The sequence below is a fragment of the Vicia villosa genome, linkage group LG6, assembly GCF_029867415.1.
Source record: "Vicia villosa cultivar HV-30 ecotype Madison, WI linkage group LG6, Vvil1.0, whole genome shotgun sequence".
NCBI classification, from domain to species: domain Eukaryota; kingdom Viridiplantae; phylum Streptophyta; class Magnoliopsida; order Fabales; family Fabaceae; genus Vicia; species Vicia villosa.
The window spans coordinates 9249504-9264383 of NC_081185.1; the positions used below are offsets into that span (position 1 = coordinate 9249504).

At 30.8% G+C, this 14880-nt stretch overlaps 1 protein-coding gene across 1 annotated transcript; it reads left to right on the forward strand.

The window, feature by feature from the left end:
- Positions 1–11028: 11028 nt before the first annotated feature.
- LOC131611207 (uncharacterized) lies at positions 11029–12695 on the forward strand. The gene has a single exon (XM_058883299.1). It carries the CDS (start codon positions 11103–11105, stop codon positions 12519–12521), a length of 1419 nt encoding a protein of 472 aa, XP_058739282.1. The 5' UTR covers positions 11029–11102; the 3' UTR covers positions 12522–12695.
- The last annotated feature ends 2185 nt before the right edge of the window (positions 12696–14880 follow it).

Sequence of the window (14880 nt, forward strand, 5' to 3'; positions counted from 1 at the left end):
TATATATATATATATATATATATATATATATATATATATATATATATATATATATATATATATATATATATATATATATATATAGGGGACGACTCAAGTGAGAACACTTGGTTATTATGAGAAATGAGAACAATGAATCACGACCATTAAATTTTGATTTTGTTGATTTTAATGGACTGGATTGGTGTCTCTTTCCATATTGATTTAAAATAGATATTAAGGATCATAGAAAGAGAAATCAATCCAGTCCATTAAAATCAACAAAATCAAAATTTAATGGTCGTGATTCATTGTTCTCATTTATCATAATAACCAAGTGTTCTCACTTGAGTCGTCCCCATATATATATATAAAATCAAATTGTAAGTTAATTATTGGGATATTGGGATAAACTTTTTTATAAAAATAGTTAAATAAACATTTAATTCCTATAAAATATCTATTTATAAAGTTTAATCTTTATAAAAATATTATTTCTATGTTTAATTTTCATTTAATGCCTTTTAAACAAAATCAAAGAAAATTATCATCAAAATCATTAAATCAATGACTAAACTTCAATGATTTGTTTGGTATAATTTAAATGGGAAGTTTTTACAAGGTCAATATTTAACCCTTTATAAAATATTATCTATAGATCCTGTCAAAAAAAAAAAAAAACTTATCTATAGATAGTATTGGTGAAGATGACTGTTAAATCACTATCATCATCATGATATGTAAAGAAAGATCTTCCATGTGATCATACACATAAAGAGACAAAGTATGGTAAGCCGGTAACTCCCCACCATTGCATGAAAATGTCAATAAAACGACATTTTTAGAAGTAATAGAAAAGATTCCATTATATCACTATTCATGTAAAAAGTTGTATTATTTTACCTTCCAAATATACAACTTTGTAAATTTAAAATTACTTTGATTTTAGTTTTTGTAAATATAATTTTTAAATAATAAAATAATATATTAATAAAAAAACTAAAAATTATTAAAGAACAAAATGAATTTATCGATTCGCACAAAAAAAAAACTAAACAGACCATTATGTGTATAACAAAAAGTCAAAATTATCAATAATTTATTTATATTAATACATAAATATAAATAAATATTATAGTAAAAAAAATTAAATCTTAGATGAATCATTTATGTACATCTAACTCAATTAAATATTAGTAATTTTAAATATTAGTTTTTTGGACCATTCAATTTCAAGTTTTGTGTTTCGGTCACTTACCTTAATTTAGGGTTAGCATCTATTAGGGAAAAGTTAATATGACACCTCAATAAAATTATTTTCAAAATATAAAATAAAAATTAAATTTATTATTTAATTACTATCACGTCATCAAAGTCGACCATAAACTAGAATCAGAGACTAAAACTCAAGGAAAAATAAATTGAAATTGAAAATTAAAAAAATTAATTTTTTAAAATAGATAAATCAATTTAAAAAAAATTCAAAATTACATTTAACTCAAATTAATTTTACATTAACTAAAACAAATAAATAAAAACAAAAAACAAAGCGCTTTATATTTGCAAAATCCAAAATCAAAAAATTAAATTACAAACGCTATAATTGTAAAAAAGTAATATATCCTAAATCAAATACATATATAAACCTTTAATTTAAAAAAGAGCAACAAGGTAATTTTCACCTAGATGTGAGATTGTAGTCTATTATTAAATATAGAAAAAATTGCATGAGAGATAGTGATATTTTATTTTATCCTCTCTGACATGTCTTGTCCTATTATTATTATTATTATTATTATTATTATTATTATTATTATTATTATTATTATTATAATAATAATAATAATAATAATAATTATTATTATTGTTATTATTATTATTATTATTATTATATTATAATAATAATAATTATTGTTATTATTATTATTATTATTTTATTTTTTGAAACAAATTATTATTATTATTATTAAATAGACATGCAAGTTCCAATGCCTATCTCTAGGAGTGTTCATTTCGTACCTGGAACTTTTAAGAACCACAACATTATTATTTTTCTAGAATTTTGAGGTCGAAAATCACTTTCAACAATAAAACACAAGCACAAGTATTCTCAAAATGATTGAAAAACAACAAAAACCCTATATTTGTGGGACCTTAATTTGATTTGAAATTTCCGTACAAAGATATAAATTAAGAGGTGTACCTCTCTTTCCTAATTTTGAAGTGAAATTGAAGCAATTGCTCCCAACAAATACACCAAGACAATTAAAATATTCAAAAGTCTATTTACCTCTCCTTCTTTAGTGTCGTTTATGTACTTGCATAAAAAAACAATTATGTGCACTATTTCTATGGGGATATAGTTTAAGGGATAGAGAATAATTATGATCACAAAAAGTATAATTTAAGGGATAGAGAATAATTGTGATCAGAAAAAGTAATGTTTAACAAGTAGTCCATAATTGTTAGTAAGACTTAAGATAAATAAGTCAGGGCAAGTCATGTCAAGGTAGTATAACCTAAAGCACTATTATTATAAGCTATTTTTATTCTCTATTTTGTCTCCAAATTTTGTTCATCTTCTTGCAATGAGATGTTGTTATGAGGAATGATGAATGTTGATTCTGAATAATGTGTTATGTTGATCGAGATGATTATGATGCTTTTATATTGAGATGATTATATGATTTGATGAATAAATAAATGATGATGTCATTTTGACTAGTCGTGGTCATTGATTATTGTGAAGTTGTGCATCATAGCATATTGTAGGACGATAGTCTAGTGATGTTTGTAGGACATATGGTCCAGTGATAATCTCAATCTCATTGTGCGGATTGAGTGTGATATTGTGAAGTACTCTTGTTTTAAGAGGGAATCGATCCTATTGGTGGGGATCTTTGGAGAACGATGATTGAATCATCAGTGAAGTTTGGTACCACATGCATGAGTCTATTGGTGTTGCATTGCATTGTTTGTGACATTGCATGAACAAATGATGTTTGATTATTCGTGATGCAAATGATTTAAATGATGATTGTGGTTGACTTGTGTGATGATGTTGTGGATAGATGATGATGTGCAGGTGTGAGTAAGTAAGTAAAGCATTAGGATACGTTGTATCGATATATGTGTGGTTGATGATTATTTATGTACCACTAGCATTAGGATACGTTGTATCGATATATGTGTGGTTGATGATTATTTATTCCTTATGTCTTATATAATAATTATGAAATACTCACCATTTCTATTTGAATATTTGAATGTTGCCTCCACGTGGGTAACGCGCAGGTAATCAGGAGTAGTCCAATGAAGTTAGAGGATAGCTTCATGGAGTCTTTTCTATCGCTTGTTTAGAATAAAGGGAATCCTGCTCTGATACGTAACATCGAGGTCGGGATCGTGTGTTTTGGAACTATATGTTCATTTTGAATTGTTTTTAACATAATGAAATACTTTTATAGTATTATGACGTTTGGTTGTGAAACATGAACGGTGAATTCGTGAATGATGTTTTATGAATTTTTTTAATGATGTTTTTAAACTATGAATTCCGATGCGAGTAAAGTGATTATATTTTTGTTGTGTTTAAGAAGCAATTAATTTTTATAGTTTTGAGAACCCGTGTTACGGAGAAGGACTTCGTATTTATGAAGTTTTTATGAAGGTGACACCCTTGTGTGTATGTTTTAAATTGATTTAATTTGTATTATATCGCAAATATTAATTGTGGGTTAGAAAGGTGTTACACACTAAATCAGACAACTCTCAAGTCACCAATGTTTTTCTCTAGAGATCAGTAAATCTATATAAAGAAATTCATTATTTGGAGTTTGTATCACCTTTTGTTTCAAGAAGGAAATATCCAATTATGGTGAATTTAGGAGTAAACTTATTGGTCAAGTTTGATAAAGATTTATGAAGAAAGTTTCTTATTTAAAAACAAGTTTTGTCCCTTTGATCAACAATGAGCTAATCCCGGTCTTCTATAAAGGCTTAATAGTTTGCTGAAGGAGGCTATTACTCTCAATTTTTTTGGATGCTAAAGGAATACAATGTCCAAAAGGATGTCATGACATTGTACTGTGGAAAAATGGTTTAAGACGAAACATTCAAGGATGACAGATGGCATAACAAGTCAAAGTTATTTTTATTGGTCATATCCTTGTCAAGGGCTTTGCTACAGGCAATTGTGTTTCTCCTAAGCTTGGGACTCTTGAGAAGCAACTAGGATATATATTTTTAAGTCTTTGGAGACTTTCCATTTGAGAGTTTTGAAGGGTAATTTGGGAATTTCTGTATAGATGAAGAATCATAACAAATATTGACTGGAAGACGTGCCAACAACATTTCTTCCTTCTTCATCTAGTGATACGTACATATTCAGAGAAACATGTTCCAATGGCATAAAAATTTTATTTCAAATGTTGGAACATTTTTCAGCAGTCAAAACTTGGAAAGAGAAAAAGGAGAACAAGAGAGAGAGAGAGAGAGAGAGAGAGAGAGTATCTCTCCTATGATGAGTGGTGCAGTGTTAATAAGGTTGATTTAACGCATTTTCTCATTGACTGAGCTGTCGTTACAAGCAAGAAATCGTTACAAACAAGGTAACTCTCTTTGCATTTCAAATACCTTACTTATGTTCCTCATCTCAAGCTACGTTTCAATATGAGAAAATCAAACAAAAATGCCGAGGATAAAAAGGATCTCCGGCTGGAAGCCAAGAAGGATAAGAATATTGATCCAAAGAAGATTGAGTCCAATGTTGGAACATCTACTAGAGCATCAGTAACAGGGAAGAAATCTATGTCAAAGATGAAGTCCTTCAAGAAAAATCATATTCATGACTCTGACTCAGATATTGATGAAGATTGAGTCAACTTCAAGGACTCAGGTGGAAAGATTTTTTTTTTTGTTTTCTGTCTAAATAAAAAAAATACAAAAATGTTGTTTTTGTTTTTTTCCTTTCTAGTATGTTTTCATTGTCTTTGTACACTCACTCTATTTTTGTCAAATTTTGGCTAAAAATAGGGAGTATAATGTGTTAGTATTTATCAGTGGGATTAGTATTTTTTTTTAGGAGTAAAGAGTGTTGTAGGTCACATGTCTTGACATGTTAAATAGAAGAGTCTAGTGTGATTGCTTATTATTTTCAACTATTTAGGGGGAGCATGATCATCTGTCATGCTTGTTAGTGTTGATTGTTGTTGCTGCTACTGTTGGTACTGTTGCTGCTCTTGCTTCTCTTGATGTGTGCAGGATGTCCTACCAGATGTTCTAACATCTTGACTATCGAGGTGTATGGAGAGTCTTGGATACTGAGCTCTGAGTTACGTGTGCTCCTTCTGCTGCATGATATTCTAATATGTTGAACTTGAATAGTTCAAGTTGGATTTCTTGTGCATCAGAAAAAGTTTCTTCTTCCTTTTGAGGGGGAGAATTGGCTCCCTGTGAAAAAAATTGGTTCTGTGAGACAGGGGAGTATTTTTGGATAGATGTGAAACAACGTGTTATCTTTGATATATGGATTTGTCTGATTTTACAAGCTCCAAAAGACTATGGTGGTGTGATTGTATTAAATATTGACAAATTTGATTTGATTTTGTGATATTTCTTTTGGATATATTACAGATATTTACGCAAGTGAAACATATTTAATCTGGAACAAGTGATCAAATCTCCATCTGTACATAAGTTTCTTAAATTGAATATTTAGACAATTTAGGAAACTTAATGTTGTGTTCTAAGATTTAAGGAGATTCTTTGCAGGATTGGTGCAGATCTCATCTTGTGGATCAAGTAATATTTGTTTGAAGATTTTGAAGCCCATGGACTGGTGAGTAGTATTTAAAGAGGAACATAGACCTAATGTAACCAAGTCTCACAAAATTGTAAAATTAGGGGAAGGTTAAAAGTCTTAGGTTTTGAGAGTCTCTTATGTTTTAAGTCACCCATGTATCTTTTGATACCATGTGGTAGACTAATTGTTACTTAAATGGTCGTCAAATTATTGTTCTCACTCTTAAAGCTTTTAAGCACGAAGTTGAGTATTGTTCTTGGTTGAAGCTTTTAAGCAAGATCAAGTATTATTCTTAGTTAAGGTTCTTGACTAAGTATTGTTTATTGGAGGTGTAATATTTTGTTTTGTTTTGTCACTGAGATTTTAACTTTTTTTAAATAGTAAATGTGATTGGGATTGTTTTATCACTAAGGTGATTGGAAGTGAGATGGGATTTCTCATATCTAGATGGTGATTTATAGGTAGAAGTTGCACAGGTTAGTGATTAGGAGAAAAGTTGTAAACTGGGAGTTTTGTTTAGACTTTGAACTAATACTATTATAGTGAATTTCCTTCCTAGCATGGTATCCCCCAGAGTAGGTGATGATGCACCAAACTGGGTTAACAATCTATTGTGTTATTTACCATTATGTTTCTTAATCCTGCATGATTTTCTGTTTGGAAAAAGTGTGTTATGTCAGCAGATGATGTCAAGACATCTATCCTGACATTATGATTTGTATTGAGACATCTGTCTTAACTGGTGTCTTTGTTGTTTATCATTCTGTAGTTTTAAGTCTACATACCTACAATCTAGTGCGGTTTATTCTATTCTGTTTGTCAACAAATGTTGTAACATCTGTCTTGACATCAGGTTCTAATGTTGGGACATCAACAGTGACATGTATTACAAGTTCCAAAATTTCATAATTTAAATGCAGAAAAATAAAGAATACAAAGATGTATACTAGTTCCCCTTTTCAACCAAGGGTACATCTAGTCCCCTCACACTGTGTTGAAAGTATATTTGGTGTACTTAGGGATTGGTGCGATATCACCGCAGTTCTATAGTTTATATTGTCTTGAGTTAAAGTTACTTTGGGTTTGGTTTGATAAAAGACCATTCACAAGTTTAGTAGCAAAGATTAAAATTCGGAAAGTTCTAAGTTTAAAGAAAAGTATCAAGACTTGATTCAATCGACCTAATATTGTATGTCCTCCTACGAATATGCTTATGAATTCGTTATCAACCAATACTTCACGTATCGTTCGTCTATACCGTTCATTTCCGCAACGTTATAGCAAGACTTACCGTATTGTTCAACCAATGATTTCTCAACCGTTTGAACAATAACATTTATAAACCGATACAAAGTGATTATCAACCATTAAAATATTAGATCAAGGTTGAAATATTGTATTTCACAAACATTTAAACCATAGAAATTCAAGAGTAAACAAACTAGATCATCTATATTGATTAACAACTTATTCATATACAATATTCATAAGAAAAACATACAAAAGGTAAGGAAGACTACATGAAAGCCTTGATACCAAAAGTGTTTAGCTATCCATAGACATGGTAGCTTGCACAAGAAGGAAGGAAGGAAGAATAGCAAGCATCAACGATGATTTCTCGACGATCAATGCTCTGATTCTTCGATTCTATGTTACTACAGTGGTATTAGGGTTTCTTGGCTCTCAAAATGGTGTCTCCCTCCTAAAAAATAGAACTGATCTATTTATACAAAAATCATATTCTGTCATGTGCGCGTCGCGCACTCTTGCCCGCGCCGCGCCAACCTCATTAATGATCAAACCGTCCTAAAGCTCGCGTCGCGCGCAAGCCCCTGGAATTTGATCCAACATATTCCCTTCAGCGTGCGGCGCGCGCACTTACTCGCGACGCGCCCTTGAGGCTTACTTTGAAATTTCTTCTTTGCAATTATTTCATCTTTTCAAGCCTCAAGTTCCACCTAAAAGAGAAAACCTATACAAAATTCAACTAGAAAAGAGATTAACAGAAAACAAAAGCTTACTTAACTAAACTACTATTATTTACTTCAAAATAAACGGGGATCACAAAAATATGCGATAAAATAGTCGAAAGGTACCAAATACAAGACTAAATATTAACACAATTTGGCACCTAACACATCGCATGAGAGGTTTTAACTATTGTTAGATCTTTGTACAAGCCTCACACTAAGACTTCTCCTACAATCTTCTAATAACAACTGAGTTTGAGGCACCACAGACAAGGAAACTTGATCTCAGTTGAGAAACAATCAAGGAGCATCGTCACGTGACAAGACGTAGTTCTCTTGTTGCTTTACTTAGTTGTGCCTTAAACACATTCAGATGCCCAATCCAAGAAAATACGTGACACACATATTTATCTTATTTTCTATAAAACTGGTTAGAACTTCTCATAATTCAAAACATACAAAATAGTAGGGGTGAGTCTACTATACACGGCCATGAGGAGGAGGAGGATACCATAGAGGAGGACGATGTGGTTGCGATGGAAGATTAGTGTCAGAAGATTGATGGAAGATGGGTTATTATTCCTGAGGGGAGCTCGTAAATTTCTTTCTTATAATTTAAGTATACGTGTTACTATTTTTTAATTTAATACTTATTCTAATTATTATTGTTTGCTCGGGATGACACACGACCTTTTATGTTAGGCTAGGGACGAAGGGAGGTTAGGGACGAAGGGAAAGACCATACATAAAAGAGATAATTCAGAAATTATATAAAAATCTTGGAAGACATACTTGTTTTAATTATTTAATATTTTTTAACATTGCGAGAGAAGTGTATCTAAGACATAAGAGATGAAGTTAAGATTGAACGTAATTTTTAAAAAAGAGCATCATTCGAATTTCTAACATATTTAGGCGTGACTTGATTGAGAAAAAAAGGAGAAAAAAAATATCCATCCACCATAAATAGACCTAGATGTATTTCAAGAATTTCTTCCATTTTATTGTTCTAGAAAGCTAACTCAATAATTTTTACAGGATAACATGATTTATAAGGTTAAATCTTATGGTTAGAAAAAAATTCTTAGATAGACATAAATCTAACACGTGGTTTTAAAAACAATAAATCTCAATTTTTTATTTATTAAAATTTTCTTCTTCTTATTTTTTATCACAATTATCCTATCCTATGATTCTAATTTTAAAAAAATTAAATTAAAAAATTTAAATTATTTTTCTTTTTATTGGTGTTCAATATGAATTTAGTTTGTTTTCATCTAAATATTTCTCATTCATTAGACCCCCAAAGAAAATTAAACAAAATCCTTTTAATAACTTTAGATATCATTACGACTTTTTGAGATTTATTTAACTTATGTCTTAATGATATATGTTAAACAATTCATAAATATAACTTTGATATTAAATTTTAAAAATTTTAAAAATGAAAATGCAACTATTAAAACATTAATTTATATTGAGTTCTTGAATATATGTTTTAGCTTTCAAGGGTACCTACAAACTAATACTTTTATATTTTTAACCATAAAATGTTTGTCGTGAGTGCTTTTTCAAAGTAAAATTATTATTTTTGACAACTTGGGATGTTACATTTATCCCAAATTCAAATTCAAATTATCAAATAATAAAAATGAATCAAAACGGTCCATCCTTAATTTAATCCTTTATCTTATTGTTAAAAGAAAAAAAATAAATGTAGTACTAAATGATCAAATTTCAGTTTCATTTTTTAATTAAATTTTCATTAGTTAAAGCTAAAGATTTTATATCATTTAATCACCCGGTTACAAAATTAATTTTCAATTCATTATTTCAAAATTTGAAATTCAAACACATATCAAAAGAAATTCAAAGTCCAAAATTAAATTTCACAATTCATATCAATAATATTTAGAAAATATCTCCACACTTTTTTTTTATTACCTATCTCAACACTCTTTAGACATTAATAAATAAATACTAAAATATATTTTCTTTACATATGTATTCTACTAAATCTCACTATATAAATATTTATGAAAATATTTTAATAATTAATATGCATATAATCTTTATGCCCGCGCCAAAAACAATAAAGAATTTTCTCTCTCTTGTTTTTTAGAATTCTATATAACAAACGCGCCAGTGAAGAAACAAGCTCAACGGAACAATTAACAAAAACCAGAAACCGTTACTTTCTTCAACCTTCACCTTCATTTCACATTCTCAATACCCTTCAAATGCATCGTTTCAGTGTTCATTCGTTACATTCTGTTCCTTTTTAATCGCTTTTCTGTTTAATCCATTTTGGTGTTATAAAATAGGTACGTGATTTTTGAAAACTATTATCTGAGTTTTGATCGAGTTTGATTGAAACTTGAATTAGGGTTTCGAAGTGTGTACGATTATTGAAATCGATAGTGCTTTTTCTTGAACTGGTTTGGTTTTGGTGAATTTGCAACGGTTTGTGTTGGTTTCTGATCTGTGATTGTGCTGAGGAATTAGTGTAAGGTGATTTTTTGAAATCTTTTTTTTTTTTAATTTTATGAATGTAATTTATATGGATTATGGAATTGTTTGTGTTATGTGTTTTGTTATAGCATGAAATGGATGATGATGCATGGATCTTACTGATTGTTTTGGATTCATATTTTTCATTACTTTATTAGCATTTTTATATTATGATTTAAGATGAAAATTACCAAATTTAGCTGTTTGAAATGGTCTTGTAGCACCGATTATGATTTTAAATTGTAGTTGCAGTCGTATTTTGAGAAATGTGCTATATAAACTTTTTATATAAGGAGAAAATAAAGTAATGTTGAAATTGCAGTTATAATCTCTGTAGCACCGACACTTCTGAAAATTTATATCCGTGTCGTGTCAATGTCTGTGCCAAAAACCGACACTGACACTTGTCATTGCGTTAAACTTATTCATTTTTTTTCAAATTATTATTGATATCGATGCGTTATAGTCGGTGTCGTATTTCCGTGTCCTTGCTTCATAGGTTATAATAAAATTGCGAGGTCTCAAAAATCCTTTATATTACAACCGTAATTGTCGGTGTCCAATGCTGACACAAGACTATAGTTAGTTATATTCAATCTTTTCAGTTTTTTCATAGTTGTATTTTATTTTATGAGCGTTTCAATTTGCATTTATTGTTTCATGTATATTATTCGAATTTGAATCAGAGATCATAAAATCATTTCCAAAAATATTCTGTTTTTGTTTGTAACTGACAAGGATTATGAAATTTTGAATAGGCCTTTTGAAACTAACTTTCTTTCTTCTGTTGTTTCAGGATTTGTTTCTCTCCAATACCAGTGATTTCTGAAAAAGTAACAATGTCGTATGTTGGTGAATTGAGAAGAAGACACTCTTCTGCAAAAACAAGTACTGAAAACAATGAAGAAAAAGCTGCTCCTCGTTATCTTCAAGCTTCGACCGGATCCTGTCACGATTTCTGCAAATATGGGAAACAACTCGCACTTGAACCAAAGAAAATGAGTTTAATGCCTAGAATTGCTGAAAGGACACACCTCCGCCGGAGTTCAGTAGGTGACGTAGTAGCAGCAGTGACCCCAAGTGTCAAACGTAGAGCATCAGTTGATTTCGGACCAACAAGGATGTCATTGGCCAAACGCAGAGAATCAACTGATTCTAATGCCTCTGACGCAATCAAGGTAATCAAAACCGAACCAGGCCGACCAGTCCACCCTGACAATGGAGTTGTCGTGGTGAACAAAACGAAAACATCATCTGTCAAAGTGAAACAATCACCACTTCTTCCGAAATCACATTTCTCCTCTACCTGCAAAACTAGGAGGCAGGAAATTTCATCAAGTTCTAAGATGGACATTACCCCAAAACCAATTTCCAAGAAGGCTGAAGCTTCATCAATGTCATCTTCTAAGAAGGAGGAACCTCTATCGAAATCAATCTTTCATAACGTGAAAATCCATCCGATATCAACTTATTCGGCCAAAACTCCATTGAAATCAACTTTCAAGAAGACGGGCCAAATAGCTTCACCTTTGTTGCCTATTTCCTCGCCCAAACCTTCGCGCAAAAGAGTTGTGGGTATTAATATGCACAAGAGCCTGAAAACTGTGTCGCGTGTTAAGAATCAACCAAAGCCTAGAAAAATTGAACCTGAGGTACACTGCATTGAGGCTGAGGCAGAAGAAAAGACTCTGTATGTCATCGAGATAGAAAACGAAGACAATACTTTTCAATCCGATCAAAATGCAAACCAGGAAATTGAACTTTCCCGGTCTCAATCATTTTCATCATCCAAGTTTTCATCACAAGAAGATCAAGAGGAATCTGAATATGCAGCTAGTGAATTCGAGGAGGATTCTTGTTTCGAATTTGCAAACAACGAAAAGGAAAACAAGGAAAGTCTGGAGACATTGGACTTGAAAGTTGAGAATGAGAAACCGCGAAAGGACGAGATTGTGATTTTGGTTGAACCTCAAATTGAGGAAAGTGGTACCAAGAAGCTTAAGTTCAAAAGAGGTAAAGTGTTGAGAGAAAACGATGCAGATTCTGATGAGGGGGAAGACGAGACCAGTTGCGAGAAAGTTGTTTTGAGACATCAAGATGTGAAAGGGAAGAAAGATGAACAAGGATTGTTGAATAATGTGATTGAGGAAACAGCAAGTAAACTGGTTGAGATTCAAAGAAGTAAGGTGAAAGCTTTGGTTGGTGCATTTGAGACTTTAATCTCTCTCAATGAGAAAAAAACCTTGAGCATGCACTAGTGTTTCTTTAGATTGTCACTGAGTTTGACAGAATCACAGTATATTTACTTTTATTTTGATTAAAGTTACGATTTTAAACTTTAACGAAATTAAAGTGTGACTGTGAATTTGTCAAACTCACAGTTATTTGGAAGTTAGAGTTGTTTTGTTATTTGCTAAGGTTGGGTTAGAGTTGAAAGGATAATCTTTGCATTGTTGAGTTTGAATAAACATGAATCATTGTGTTTATGGATTCTTATCTTTTGAATAAAACAGTGATTCATATCAATGATCAATATATTTTGTTTTTTCATGAATGCTTTTTGTTATAACCTTTATGTTCACATTATAAATTGTTTTAAAAAATCAAACTAGAAATTCACTATCAAAATAATCATTAAGCTCAATACACTAAATAAACTTTTTAAATTAGTTAGAATTCAAATTAATTGAACAAGTTAATTAAGAGATGGTTAATGTCTTCCAAATTATTTTGGATCTACATAGTTTTGAGTGACACATTTAAATTTGAATAAATTATTTTGAATTTTGCTTTACTCTCTATAAATACAATTTAAATTTCAATATGAATTTTATTTTACTCTTCGATTGTCACTCCTATTCCTATTATATAATTTTATTTCTTTTTAAATATTTTCTAATTTTATTAGAAAATATTTTGCAGATTACTATGTAATTTTTTTTACGAAAAGTCTTCTATTATATTTCATCTTCATCGTTTTTATCGTGCTAATTCAAAGAGAAGAAAAAAGTCACAAAACCAAAAAAAAAATCATAAACTTATTAGCATAAACTTATTAGTGTGAAAAATTAAAATCTTTAATTCAAAATATTTCAATTAACTCAGAAAAAACATTATAAAAAATTAGAGAACAGATTCTTATAATATTCATCTATCCATTCATAAAATTTAGAAAATTGATCACTAAAGTTTGTGACTGAAATAAATATCAACTAAATTTTTTGTGACTGAATTAGATATCAAGTGTGTATCGTTTTCATAACATCAAAATGCATAATTTTTTAATTTTTTTAATAGAATTACTTTATACGAATTCAAATGTTTTTTAAAGCCATTTCGGGCCAACCGAAGGTGCGAAAGATTGAGGCCTAATTGCATGAGAGACTCAAAAGACACTTTCACTAAGTAGTTAAGGATCGGATGGAACTACATCAAATGATCAAACACACGATCCCTTCCTTCTAAGGATCATTGGTCGTCAAATTTGATTAGAATGTTCCCTATATCTCACGTCGTAGGATACATGTCAGTTTTAATCGTTTCTCATATATAAGCTTTACCACACAATATTTGCAGGTATGTTCTCACTATAACTCACATCACCACTTTTCTCACATCTCATTGACTTGAGTGTTGGAGTGATAACTTTGCAGATCCTCCCCTCTCTACCGTATCGGAAAGCACTAGATATCGCTCTAGTCGACTTCACATTTAGGCAAGGGTGAAAGATTTTGAGACAAATTTGGGCAAGAAGCAATTTGTGGATGTGACGATCTCATAAGGCTCACCTTTGGGTTTGCTAGGTAGTGAGAAAAAGAGGATACAAGATGCGGTGATAACAAATAGTGATTTCTAAAAGCAACCAAAAGGGTTATTGGATAACCAACATCGCCTAAACAAATGAATACCATATATAAGTTGGAATTGTAGGGGTTGAGGAATCCTTGTACATTTCTCAAGATTCATCCAAGTAGAAAATCCCACTTTAGTTTTTTTTATGGAGACAAATTTAAAGGTGAACGAGATGGAAATGATTATGCAAAAGTATGATTTCAGTTCTTGTTTGGTAGTATATTATAATGGACCATGGAAGAAGGTAGTTAGAGGTATAACTTTTATGTAGAAGGAATATTTGAATGTCTGTATTTCATCATACTCTCTCAAACATATATAAGGGTATTTTGAAGATGAGGATAGTGAAGAAAAATGATTCTTCTCAGCCATTTACGGTTATCCCTCAGAACACAACAAAAAGCTAACTTGACAGTTGATTAGAATACTAGGGTCTCTGTATGGCCCCGTCATCTACCACCATTATCCTTTTCTAGAATATGGCGACCTAATCTTCATCACCGAGAGGTTTCTTCTATGGATATGCTTCTGGCTTCAAGTCTACAACATTAACTTCTTGTGTGGCTGGCTGATGGGTGTGGGCCAGGACCATAGTCTTCATTTTTTCAGCTTCAAAATATCAATATAACATCTCCTGGTGGATTCATGGCCCCCTAGATAATCATATATTGCCTACCATGTAGCAGATACTTCATGCATATACTTTATAGCAGATACTTCATACTAATGTGCCAACTTCTTTACTTGGTCTTGGTAGTTGGTTAC